Source organism: Rutidosis leptorrhynchoides, chromosome 1 (assembly GCF_046630445.1).
Source record: "Rutidosis leptorrhynchoides isolate AG116_Rl617_1_P2 chromosome 1, CSIRO_AGI_Rlap_v1, whole genome shotgun sequence".
Lineage (NCBI taxonomy): Eukaryota > Viridiplantae > Streptophyta > Magnoliopsida > Asterales > Asteraceae > Rutidosis > Rutidosis leptorrhynchoides.
The window spans coordinates 563,716,154-563,728,351 of record NC_092333.1 but is presented as its reverse complement, the minus strand read 5'-3'; the positions used below and the strand labels follow the sequence as shown (position 1 = coordinate 563,728,351).

General features: G+C 31.4%; 2 protein-coding genes across 2 annotated transcripts; one reads left to right on the top strand and one right to left on the bottom strand.

The window, feature by feature from the left end:
* Window positions 1-612: 612 nt before the first annotated feature.
* On the top strand, window positions 613-6,328 carry LOC139881395 (alpha-L-arabinofuranosidase 1-like). Its single transcript, XM_071865876.1, has 17 exons — window positions 613-850; window positions 2,179-2,379; window positions 2,492-2,546; window positions 2,710-2,909; window positions 3,036-3,157; window positions 3,578-3,725; window positions 3,907-3,976; window positions 4,178-4,369; window positions 4,458-4,510; window positions 4,601-4,745; window positions 4,836-4,954; window positions 5,043-5,114; window positions 5,204-5,307; window positions 5,423-5,479; window positions 5,561-5,759; window positions 5,859-6,002; window positions 6,111-6,328. The coding sequence occupies exons 2-17, from the start codon at window positions 2,215-2,217 to the stop codon at window positions 6,258-6,260; spliced, it is 1,995 nt and encodes a 664-aa protein (XP_071721977.1). The 5' UTR covers window positions 613-850; window positions 2,179-2,214; the 3' UTR covers window positions 6,261-6,328.
* Window positions 6,329-6,515: 187 nt separating this feature from the next.
* LOC139881386 (large ribosomal subunit protein cL37 alpha-like) lies at window positions 6,516-8,412 on the bottom strand. Its single transcript, XM_071865870.1, has 2 exons — window positions 8,265-8,412; window positions 6,516-7,001 (listed from the first exon to the last, which is right to left on the bottom strand). Exons 1-2 carry the CDS (start codon window positions 8,377-8,379, stop codon window positions 6,652-6,654), a joined length of 465 nt encoding a protein of 154 aa, XP_071721971.1. The 5' UTR covers window positions 8,380-8,412; the 3' UTR covers window positions 6,516-6,651.
* Window positions 8,413-12,198: the final 3,786 nt, after the last annotated feature.

The window sequence follows — 12,198 nt, the reverse complement described above, 5'->3', positions numbered from 1 at the left end:
GATTGTAAATGATATAAATTAATAATAATATTGTTTAAAACAATATTAATAATAATACTAATACATAATTATTTTCAAATAATTGTTCGTGAATCGTTGGAATTACATATAAGTTAGGTTTAAATTTTGTCGAAAATTTCCGGGTTGTTATACTTTACGTCTTGATGACCTATTATATATAAAATGAAACAATAATAATCAAGTATTAAACACTCCGTGTGATAATAATAATAATAATAATAATAATAATAATAATAATAATAATAATAATAATAATATATTATATTTATATTTATAACATAACATTAATAATAATAATAGCATTAATAATTAATTAATAATAGATTATAAATTAATTAATTGATATTTGATATTAATAATATGATAGAAATAGGTGGGAAAATAAAGGCGTGTAAGTTGGGATTTCTTGAACCGATTGGTGACGCTTTCAAGGCTTATCAAAGTATATCAACTAAATAAAGCGATAAGTGTTTTATACTTACGTTGAAGTAAAGTTAATTACTTACCAAAACTTGCAAATTTTCACTATCAAACAACGCCAGGAATCTCCCTTTTTTCCTACATTTTCCTTTAATTCTTTGCAACCCAAAAAATTTTATTTCTTTTATTTTCTTCTTATCTATATCTATATGTTTATCTATATTTAAAAAATAAAATTAATCTTTTTATTTCTTGTTAAGCAATTACTCTGTTGTACACCACCCCCACACTTGTTCACTGTTTACTTCCATAGATTCTGACTGTTAATTTCTGTTGCTATTTAAGCTCCATATTCTTCCATTTTGTATCTGCAATTCTTTCACTCAACTTCTGGGTCGCATGTAATAAAGTAAGTATATTAATCTTTTTCCTCATTTGGGTAATTGTTTCTTGAATATGATCATTCATTTGTGATGCTAATTTTAACTCATTTAAAGTCAATTGATGATAATCAATTAATCTTGATATTCTGGTTTTGGTATAAATGATCATTGATTAGTACTAAATGTTTATGATCGATATAGTTTCTTGAATTGTTTGTTTGTATTTGTATTATCTGATTTTGGAATTGACATGGGTGTGATGGGTTCTTTCATTTTTTAAATGAAAGTCAAATGTTGACTTTTTCGGAATGGATATAGTCATATATTCCTAATACTTATCCTATACAGTTTTGGTGTAATAGCACTTTCATTTCTTACTCTCTGTTATTTATGGCTCCATATCTGTCTAAAAATAGAAAGAAGTTAAACTTAAGTTTTGATGTCACCATCTTTTGACTTTTGAAAAATGTGATGATTGATGAATGATGACCTACTGATTAACCTTGACATCAAAATTGCAAATTTTATGAAGTCCTATCTTATTCCTGCAATTGAAACATGTGATTGATTATGTCATGATGAAATTAGACCTTTTAATGCAATATATTTATACAGTACAAGAATATATATTTATACCGTACAAGAATTGAAAAATTATACCCCATAGGCCATATCTGTAATCCAAATATGTACCATCCTAATTCCTAATCATAATCATAATAATCTTATAACTTCCTTATTTTATCACTTAGGAAAAATTATTCACAATTTTGCTTGATATTCAAAACTTCTATTATTAGATAACATATTCAATCATGAATATGGGACAGACCCTCTTGCTTTGAATATTTTCATATTTTAACATGACATATAGTTGATAGTTTCATGCATGTAATTGCCAAAATATATCCACAAATGGTAATCCTTATGACAGTTTGTGCAATCCATTAATGGAAATTATTTTAAGAATATAATGGAATGTCTAAATCCTAGAAGAAAAGTAATGTTACTATATAAGTCACATTTTACTCTTATATGAGTAGAAATATACTATGAACTATGATGATTTGGTGGTATATTATGTCCTTGTAATTTTGGAAATGAATAGTAATATTGCCTTTGTTACAGAAATATAGCATTTTTTTTCTTTTGTTTTCTTCAATTATTTAATGTTTAGAATTAATCTGATGTAAACATGTGAGTCTACCAATTTCATAATGATCTCTAGTTCTGTAAATAGTTTATGCGATGAGGATCACTGTAGGTTCGTTATGCTTTACTAGCTACTTTTTGTTTGTTATAACAGAATTCGTTATGCATTATCTTTAATTGCTATTTTCTGTTTCTATAATAGGCCACTCTGAAGATTTGAGTGCCCAGTAAAGAAGTAATGGCTACACGAAATGATCATCATGCTCTCATACTTGGGCTTCTCATTGGTTTTTGTGTTGTGTTTTCGGCTACTTCGGTGGATACAAATGCATTGTTGGTTGTAAATGCTTCTAAAGGTTCCACAAGGAAGATGCCCGAAACCCTTTTTGGCGTTTTCTTTGAGGTAAATATCGTTCTTTTGTCCGGTATGATTCGTAAAAATCTTACGGTTCGTGTTCAAGATGACACCCAGTTCTTAATTATGTTTTGTCATGTAATTATGTTTTGTCATGCAGGAGATTAATCATGCTGGTGCAGGTGGGTTGTGGGCAGAGTTAGTAAGTAACAGAGGTATGCGCTAAAACGTAGATAATAATTGTGATATTTTTTTCATTTTGAAATTATAAATTCCTTAAACGTCTTCATTATATAGTATTTGTTACAAGTTTTACTACATTAATAAAAATCTCTCTATATTTATGTATATGGGTCCTCATGTAATTTGTGAAACCAGGTTTTGAAGCTGGGGGACAACATTCTCCGTCACTTATCGATCCTTGGTCAATAATCGGGGACGATTCATTAGTAAAAGTAACAACCGAAGCTTCCTCATGCTTTAAAACGAATCCGACTGCGCTTCGAATGGAGTTGCTTTGCGACAGTGATTGTCCAGCTGGCGGCGTTGGTATATATAACCCTGGCTATTGGGGAATGGTAACACTACTTGTACCTGTTTCTTTTCATCCACAACTTAAGTTTTTAATATTTGTTAGATTTGTTTGTTTCTTTATCATATAAAAGTTTCAACCTTTATCTGATAATCTTTTCATTTCCATTCAGAATATTGAACAAGGAAAGACGTACAATTTAGTCTTGTATATTCGATCATCGGAATCCATTAATGTGGCAGTGTCGTTGACCGACTCTATTGGTATGCTAACACTGGCTACAACAAACTTGATGTAAGTATCTTTGGCTAAGTTTATTTCCAACATATCAAGATTTCAACCCATATACTTATCAATGGGTCGATTTGGGTTATGACTTTTCACTAGTGGTTTAAATGGTTCAAATTAAACAATCAAAGAAAATGGGTCAAACAAGTTGAAGGTCACTCAAAGGGTATCTGTAGTGCTTAAATAATACTGTCTTATAATAATTGTAATTATAATTATTATCGTAATGACATAGTTCGTGTAACCATATTTAATGCATAAGAATCGACAATATAAACATACCTGAAGTTTAACGAACCGATTTTACATGAACCTATTACCTGATCTGACTTTACTGGTTCATACTTGGTAGACCTTTCGAATCTTTTTGCACCAAAGTAATTCAAGAACTTAAGTAAATGCTCTAGTAATTTATTGTTTTTTCAGAGCAAGTGATGTATCAAATTGGACAAAGATGGAGGCAAAATTGGAAGCAAAAGCAAGCAATAGTAATGCTAGACTATTATTAACGACTACCAAAAAGGGAGTCGTATGGTTTGATCAAGTTTCGTTAATGCCCTCTGATACATACAAGGTAGAGTTTCCTGTTACATACTCAATATGTACGCACAAATGCTTTCCAAAAAAGAAAATATATGTATGCACAAATACTTAAAACTGGTGACTATTTTATCATTATCATCATTATCATTTCAAAGTCTGCTAACTTTATTTAACTTTCACGATATTAACAAAACGAAATTTTGTTTGAACAGGGTCATGGCTTCCGCAATGATCTCTTTAAGATGGTTGCTGATATGAAGCCAGCATTTATCAGATTTCCAGGTAGTTTTTTAGTTATTTTACTACTTTAAATTAAAATTCTTCAAGTAGATGATTTGTCTACATCCATTATATGGCATTCATTGAATACAATCACATAACTTCGTAATACTTATATAATACTTATTCTCATATCCGATATCTGCCCATTTTGCCACTCCTAATATAAAACTAATTATAATTTTGTTGGTAATATGGAATTAGGTGGATGCTTTGTAGAAGGAGAATATTTACGGAACGCATTTCGGTGGAAGGAAACTGTGGGCCCATGGGAGGAGAGACCAGGTCATTTTGGAGATGTATGGTTTTACTGGACCGATGATGGCCTTGGCCACTACGAGTTTTTACAGTTGGCTGAAGATTTAGGTGCAGCACCAATATGGGTGTTCAACAATGGTAATACGAATCACCTTGTGTAAAAACTATTAATTTGTTATTCGATCCTTATATTAAAGTTTTGACCTTTTTCTTTTGGGATGTAAAGGAATCAGCCATCAAGAATCCGTCAGTCCCGACGTCATCACACCTTTTGTCCAAGTATGTTTTGTAATTCGTTTACCCGTGGAACCCACTTATAATTATATTTGCGGGTTATTTGTCAATCTATGAATGGTTTTGTAAATTCAGGAAGCTCTTGATGGCATCGAGTTTGCGCGAGGTGATGCGAATTCAACATGGGGATCTGTTCGAGCGGCTATGGGACACCCAGAGCCGTTCGATTTAAAATATGTTGCTATTGGGAATGAGGACTGCGACAAGAAATATTATCGTGGTATGCACGCACATCTTTTATATTAGTGATATGGTTGATATTATTTGTCTTGATATAAAGTATGAGTCTAATGTATGCACTTATGTACAGAAAATTACCGTAAGTTTTATGCTGCAATAAGAAAAGCTTATCCGGACATTAAAATGATCTCTAACTGCGATGGATCAAGGGTACCGTTAGATCACCCAGCAGATATGTATGACTTTCATGTAAGATTAATCTATGGTCAATGGTCAATTTTCATTAATTCTATATTAGTATCTAATTTTTATTTTTTACAATTATTTATTTGATCAGATTTACAGCAACGCAAATACCGTATTTTCTATGGCTAATACTTTCGATCAAACATCGCGTGTTGGTCCAAAGGTTAGTTGATTTATGTTTTGTATTTTACTTATCAACTTATGATGTGAAATATGAAGACCTGAAGTTGCGTGTTGTGACGATTATTACAGGCGTTTGTGAGTGAGTATGCTGTGACAGGAAATGATGCTGGTTTAGGAAGTCTTTTAGCGTCACTGGCTGAAGCTGGGTTCCTTATTGGCTTAGAAAAAAACAGGTTCCCAAATTCTATTACAAATATATGACCATGGTTATTAAAGTTTAATGACATTAACAGTTACACAGTGAAATTTAAAAAATGTTAATGATTAATGATGATATTGTTATTGCAGTGATGTTGTTGAAATGGCGAGTTATGCACCTTTGTTTGTGAACGTCAACAACAAAAAGTATGATTCTTTTTTTATGAAGTGTTGATTATTCTTGGTATTAAATACTTTTCATGACGAAAACTACTTTTTTGTATGAAGGTGGCTTCCAGATGCGATAGTATTTGATTCGTCTCAATCGTACGGGACACCAAGTTATTGGATGCAACATTTCTTCAAAGAGTCAAACGGTGCAACGCTTCTTAATTCAACACTCGTTAACTCAACAAGTTCGCTTCAGGCTTCAGCCATAGTGTACCAGGACCCCGTCGATAGTAGTAAAAACTACTTGAGAGTAAAGGTAACTTTGTATAGTCCTATATGCCTCTACTTGAATCTTGAAATTCTAATAGTTTTTGCTTCTCCATCCATTTTGACTTTTTATGGTCAAATATATTAGGTTGTAAATTTCGGTGGGTCCGCGGTTATTCTAAAAGTAGTTATCGATGGGTTGGATCCCAACTCTTTGGGAACTTCCGGATCTAAAACTATTCTCTCGTCTTCAAACGTTATGGATGAAAACACATTTTCGAATCCTACAAAGGTACATTGGTTCTGACTGAATTTGTTCGGTATTCCAACTTTAACAAATTACTGTTTCAAGCATCATATATCATATATTGATAGCTGAATTCGTTGGCATTGAATACAGGTTACGCCTGTTACAAGCTTAATCGAAAACGCTGGAAAGGATATGGATTTAGTACTGCTTCCGCATTCATTAACTTGTTTTGATGTATCAGTAAAATTGGATATAGCTGAAATCACAACTGATGACAAGTCTCAAGTTTCCTCAATGTAATAATGTACTTTATATTTATTTATATTATAGCCAAATAAAGCGCGAGCTTCGTGAAATAAAAGTTTATTAAACAATTTGTTATTGTATATTATATTTCATTTATATATTGCGGTGTGTATTCAAATTAACCGGGGCCCTGATCTCAACTCTCAAGTTCGATTCCTGTCTAGGATGAATATTGTGTGGTAGCCAGGAAAGGGTTGGAAATAGTCATGATCGGATTCATGATTACAAAGACACTAAAGGTTTATAATCTTCGTGTAATTAGTAATAATATTACTAGTAGATGACAATGCATCCATTAAGAAACATTAACAAACAAAAACCGGCTGACAATGTAAATTTGTCATCATCAAAACAAAATACAACATAAGCAATTAAGCAAGAAAGATCATACATTCTTGTTCTTTTTCATCTTGGAAGGTGGCCATCGACCTTTCTTCCTCAACTGGCGTTTCCTAACAAGTCTCTTTCGTCTGAGTCTGAGCTTCTTAGCCAGCTTCATCTTAATTTTCTGGTCCAGTTTCAGTTGAAGTTTAGACTCCAATGGAAGCTCTTCAACGGGCAAGGATTCATCCTTGGTTTCTGATGGTGTGGTGCTATCCGCCTCAGCACCATCTATCTCTGCAGACGCCTTCACAACCATTGGACCTCTTTGTTTGACCACACATGGTTTTTGAATCTTTAGGCCATTGAAAAGTTCTGTCTGTGCGTGAACTGATGTCCTGGGCACCCTGGTAACTACATCAGTGACGCACCAATTTTATGATTATGAACCATCTCTAATTTCATCCATGTTTGTTTCATTTCATTTCAATATGTTAGAATTAAGGATCCATTTTTACGTCATGAATTTGTGACTATTAAACTTTAAGTCCGTGTAAGAGTCCAATACAAATGTATATAAAACCTAAAAGTTCTGTTAGAGTTATCCATTCAAATTCGATAATTAAATCTGCTGATGTGTACACAACCTTAATTTAGTCGAACTAAGGTTCAGTAAAACACAATATGTGCATTTGTTTAATTAATAATAATAATAATAATATTGATGACAGAAAAATGTATAGTTGTATACCAGCAAGAAAAGAAGATCCAGCAACAGATATATCAGATGGTTTGGTACAATAATACCAAATTACCAATTACCACATATGAATTTTATCACATAAATTCATGTAAAAACTACTTATGAGGGAAAAAAATCATACATATTATAAATAGAGTATAAATTGCTGAGTATGGAGTAAAAGAAATTTAAAGGAATTTTCTTACTGACAACTTTTAAAACAACACGGAGTAGTTTATTACTCCGTAATTCAGAATAAGAAATTGGGAAGATCACATTTATCTTTATCTTGAACTTTATAATGAATGATGTTTAATAGAAAAAATTTGAGAAAACTTATTGAGCTGACCAAAACTAAACTTGCAGCATACATTTATGTGGAAATAATGAAGAAACGAACATCCTCGAACAGTTACTCTTACTGAATTGGCTTAAGCTTAAAAGGACGGACATCCTTTCTTACATTTAAACTTACACACAAATGCAAACAAGTTTTCCCAAGTTTGGAGTAAGACGTAAGAATAAAAGAGCCACGCAGGGCTAAATCATAAAAATAATAAAAAATGAATAGAATAATTAGAATAATACTACTAATAATATTACCAGAAGGGATAAAATGAGGTATCAGCAAATTAAGCATTTTGATAACTAGGTCTAAGCAAACACATCGCACCCACTATAGCATACAACTATGTTCCAAGAATGCACTTATATCAATCAATCAATTAACAGGATATATGTATGTATGTGTTTCTGACTCGGGAATTTTATCAAGCAGTTGGTGTTCATTAAGACACGGAGTAACTGTTTCAGAATCACTTGAAATACAAAATTAAAGTGTAATTAATATATACAGATCTAACATAGGGGTCTCAGTTGAGCTAATTGACTGAACATTAATAACAGGTATAAAGGGAAAATTGAGGTGTACTTACAATTACAACCATTGGAAGTAATGGCACAAGTTAGAAAGCGGGAGGATGATGATGATGATGATGATGATTGAATAAAAGTAGTTTGGGGAATTGGAGTGAAATGAAGAACAACCATTGTTGTTTGTGTATCGTCCCCTGCAGTGTTTTGTGGATAAGAAAATGAATAAAAGCTTCATTTTGTATATCAAATCGAATCGAATCAAAAGGATACAATTCGGGTTTGGGACGTTCGGGTTTGGACTTTGGATATATTTTTATTTTTATCATCTTATTTGATTTGTTAGGAGAAGTATGAACAAATCAATGGTCCTACAGATCAAGATTAATCATATATCATTTGCTAAAGTTGAGGAGCTCCGTACAGATGTTTGTTAAGGATGTTAACGACATCATTGTAAAACACCAAATATTTGCTTGATTATTCATGTTAAAGCAGAGGGGTACGAAATAGTTATATTTTTATTGCGAAATATTATTAAATACGATACAATTTTACACAAATTATTTATTTATTTATTTATAGAGTGAATATATCCAAACCTTGCTACAACACTTATAGGCAGTGTACCTAATCGTACAGTAGTGTAGTTTTTAGTAAGTCCGGTTCGTCCACAGGGAACTAGCCAAGTTTAACGCTATATTTCTAAAACTGTATATATATATATATATATATATATATATATATATATATATATATATATATATATATATATATATATATATATATATATATATATATATATATATATATATATAAGTAGTATTATTATTATAAAATGGGGTTTTTACCGTTTAATGACCGAGTTTGTCGATTTTATGTCTTAAGTCGCAATTAAAACCTAATGTAAAATATTAAATATACAAATGACTTAATTTAAAGCGTAAGTAAACGACGATAATAAAATTGCGATAAATAAAAGTGCGATAATTAAAAAGTGCGATAAATAAAATGAGAGTAAATAAAAATGCGATGAGATATAAAATAAAGGAATTATGCTTATTTATACTTCCGTAATCATGATGTTTGACGTGTTGATTTTAATTTATTACCATGTGTTAATTGTCCTTTGTCCTGGATTATTCGATATGTCCATCTGGTTTTTGTCCATAACAGTCCATCAGTCATAAATATAAAGTGCGAGTGTCCTCGTCAAATTATCCTTATATCCGAAGTCAAATATTTCAACTAATTGGGGACTTAAACTGTAATAAGGTTTTAATACTTTATTATCAATTACACCAAGTGTCCTTGCATGTAATCCACCAATGTTTTAATGAGTCCATTGACTATTAATCCATTCCCGTGTCCGGTCAAATGAACGACTATTAGTACTTATAAATATCCCGCCCATCGTGTCCGATCGAGTGTATGTGGTTATTTATAATTACGCCCAATTGTAAATCTTTATATTAAATTAACGAATTATCATTCAGTTAAACAAATATAAAGCCCATTAATAGTCCATAGTCCAATTTCTACAAGTGTCGTTCTTTTGTCCAAACTCCAATTATGGTCCAAAACCCAATTACCCCGTCTTTAATATTTAGCCCAACATCATGATTACTTCAATTTAAATAAGCATAATAATAACTTAGCTACGAGATATTAATTTAAAAAGGTTGAACATAACTTACAATGATTAATAATAGCGTAGCGTTACACGGACAGAATTTCGACTTACACACTTACAACATTCGCTAACATAACCTTATTATTATTAATCTTAAATTAAAACTAAAATTAAAATTATAATATATATATATATATATATATATATATATATATATATATATATATATATATATATATATATATATCGTGAGAGCGAGATTAAAAAAGGAGTGAATAAATCGGCCAAAAACGTTGCAATTTATAGAATGTGGCATGCTACAGGAAGCCATGCGATCGCATAGTTTTTGTGCTTCCAGGCCATGCGATCGCATGGCCCTCTGATCCAGCTCACATAACTTTGTTTTCTTGTTGCCGACAGTTTTATTAAATATATATAATATATATAATTTTAAGAGTTATTTATATATTATATTATATTTATGTGCATAGTTGACTTGTAATTTTCACTCCGTTGCGTCGCGCGTTGATAGTTAGTTCATGTCCCGGTTCCGGATTTTCGAACGTCCTTGCGTACAATTTAATATCTTGTACTTTGCGTTTCGCGTCTTGTACTCTTGTAATTTTGAGACGTTTCTCATCAATAAATTGAACCTCTTGGATTGTACTTTGTACTTTTGAGCTTTTTGGTCATTTGCGTCTTCAAATCGTCGAATCTGTCTTTTGTCTTCACCTTTTATTATTTAAACGAATATCACTTGTAAATAGAACAATTGCAACTAAAAGCTTGTCTTTCTTGAGGGATAATGCTATGAAATACATGTTCGTTTTTAGCATTATCAAATATTCCCACACTTGAGCGTTGCTTGTCCTCAAGCAATATAGTCTTAAAATAAAAATACTAGAATCACTTCTTTATTCTTCACACTTTGTACATCAGTGATTTCGATTTGGCGGTATGAACAATGATAGTAACGTTGTGGTTTACAGTCCCACATGACTATAAAAATTTAGATCCTTAAGGAAGTTGGATCTTTATGAAAACATTTGATCTTTTTGAAAATTCAATCTAGATTTTAACCTAGACAAGTTTTCCGGAATATCCCTTCACCGGTGTTTGCAAAATGCTTTTGTGGGTTTGGTGGGTTTCAAATTTGAAAATTTTAGCTCAAAACTTATGGTTTTGTGTCACCGACTTGCTAACCTTGTATTAGGAAAGCAACACGTCCAGTATACTTGCTCCGTATATTACCTTTTGGTAAACTACCGTCCGGTTCTAACGACTCGTCCTAAACCATCTGGACGAATACATTACATTTGGTTACATCGCGAGGTACTTGACTTCTATATGATACAATTTTACAAACATTGCATTCGTTTTTAAAAGACAAACTTTCATTACATCGAAAGTTGACGGCATGCATACCATTTCATAATATATCAAACTATAATTGACTTAATAATAATCTTGATGAACTCAATGACTCGAATGCAACGTCTTTTGAAATATGTCATGAATGACTCCAAATGATATCTCTAAGATGAGCAAATGCACAGCGGAAGATTTCTTTCGTACCTGAAAAATATCATGCTTTCAAGTGTCAACCAAAAGGTTGGTGAGTTCATTAGTTTATCATAATCGATCATTTTCATCATTTTAATAGACCACAAGATTTTCATTTCTCATAAATATATGTCCCATGCATAGAGACAAAAATAATCATTCATATGGTGAACACCTGGTAACCGACATTAACAAGATGCATATAAGAATATCCCCTATCATTCCGGGAAATTCTTCGGACATGATAAAAACAACATAGAAGTACTAAAGCATCGGTACTTTGGATGGGGTTCGTTAGGCCCAATAGACCTATCTTTAGGATTCGCGTCAATTAGTAGATCGGTTTACTAATTCTTAGGTTACCAAGCAAAATGGGCATATTCGGCTTCGATCATTCACCCATATAATGTAGTTTCAATTACTTGTGTATATTTCGTAAAACATTTATAAAAATTGCGCATGTATTCTCAGCCCAAAAATATAAAGGGTAAAAAGGCAAATGAAACTCACAATACTGTATTTTGTAGTAAAAATACATATGACGACATTGAACAATGCAGGGTTGGCCTCGGATTCACGAACCTATATCATTTGTATATTTATTAATATACATAGTTGTAATCGAACAATTATATATATAAATTCATTAGTTATCTCCTTTTTATATTAATTATATATATATATATATGTTTCTTATATTCATTTTGTTATATAAAAATATTAATCTTGTTATGTTATATGTATTAAATAAACTTTTAATATATATATATATATATATATATATATATATATATATATGT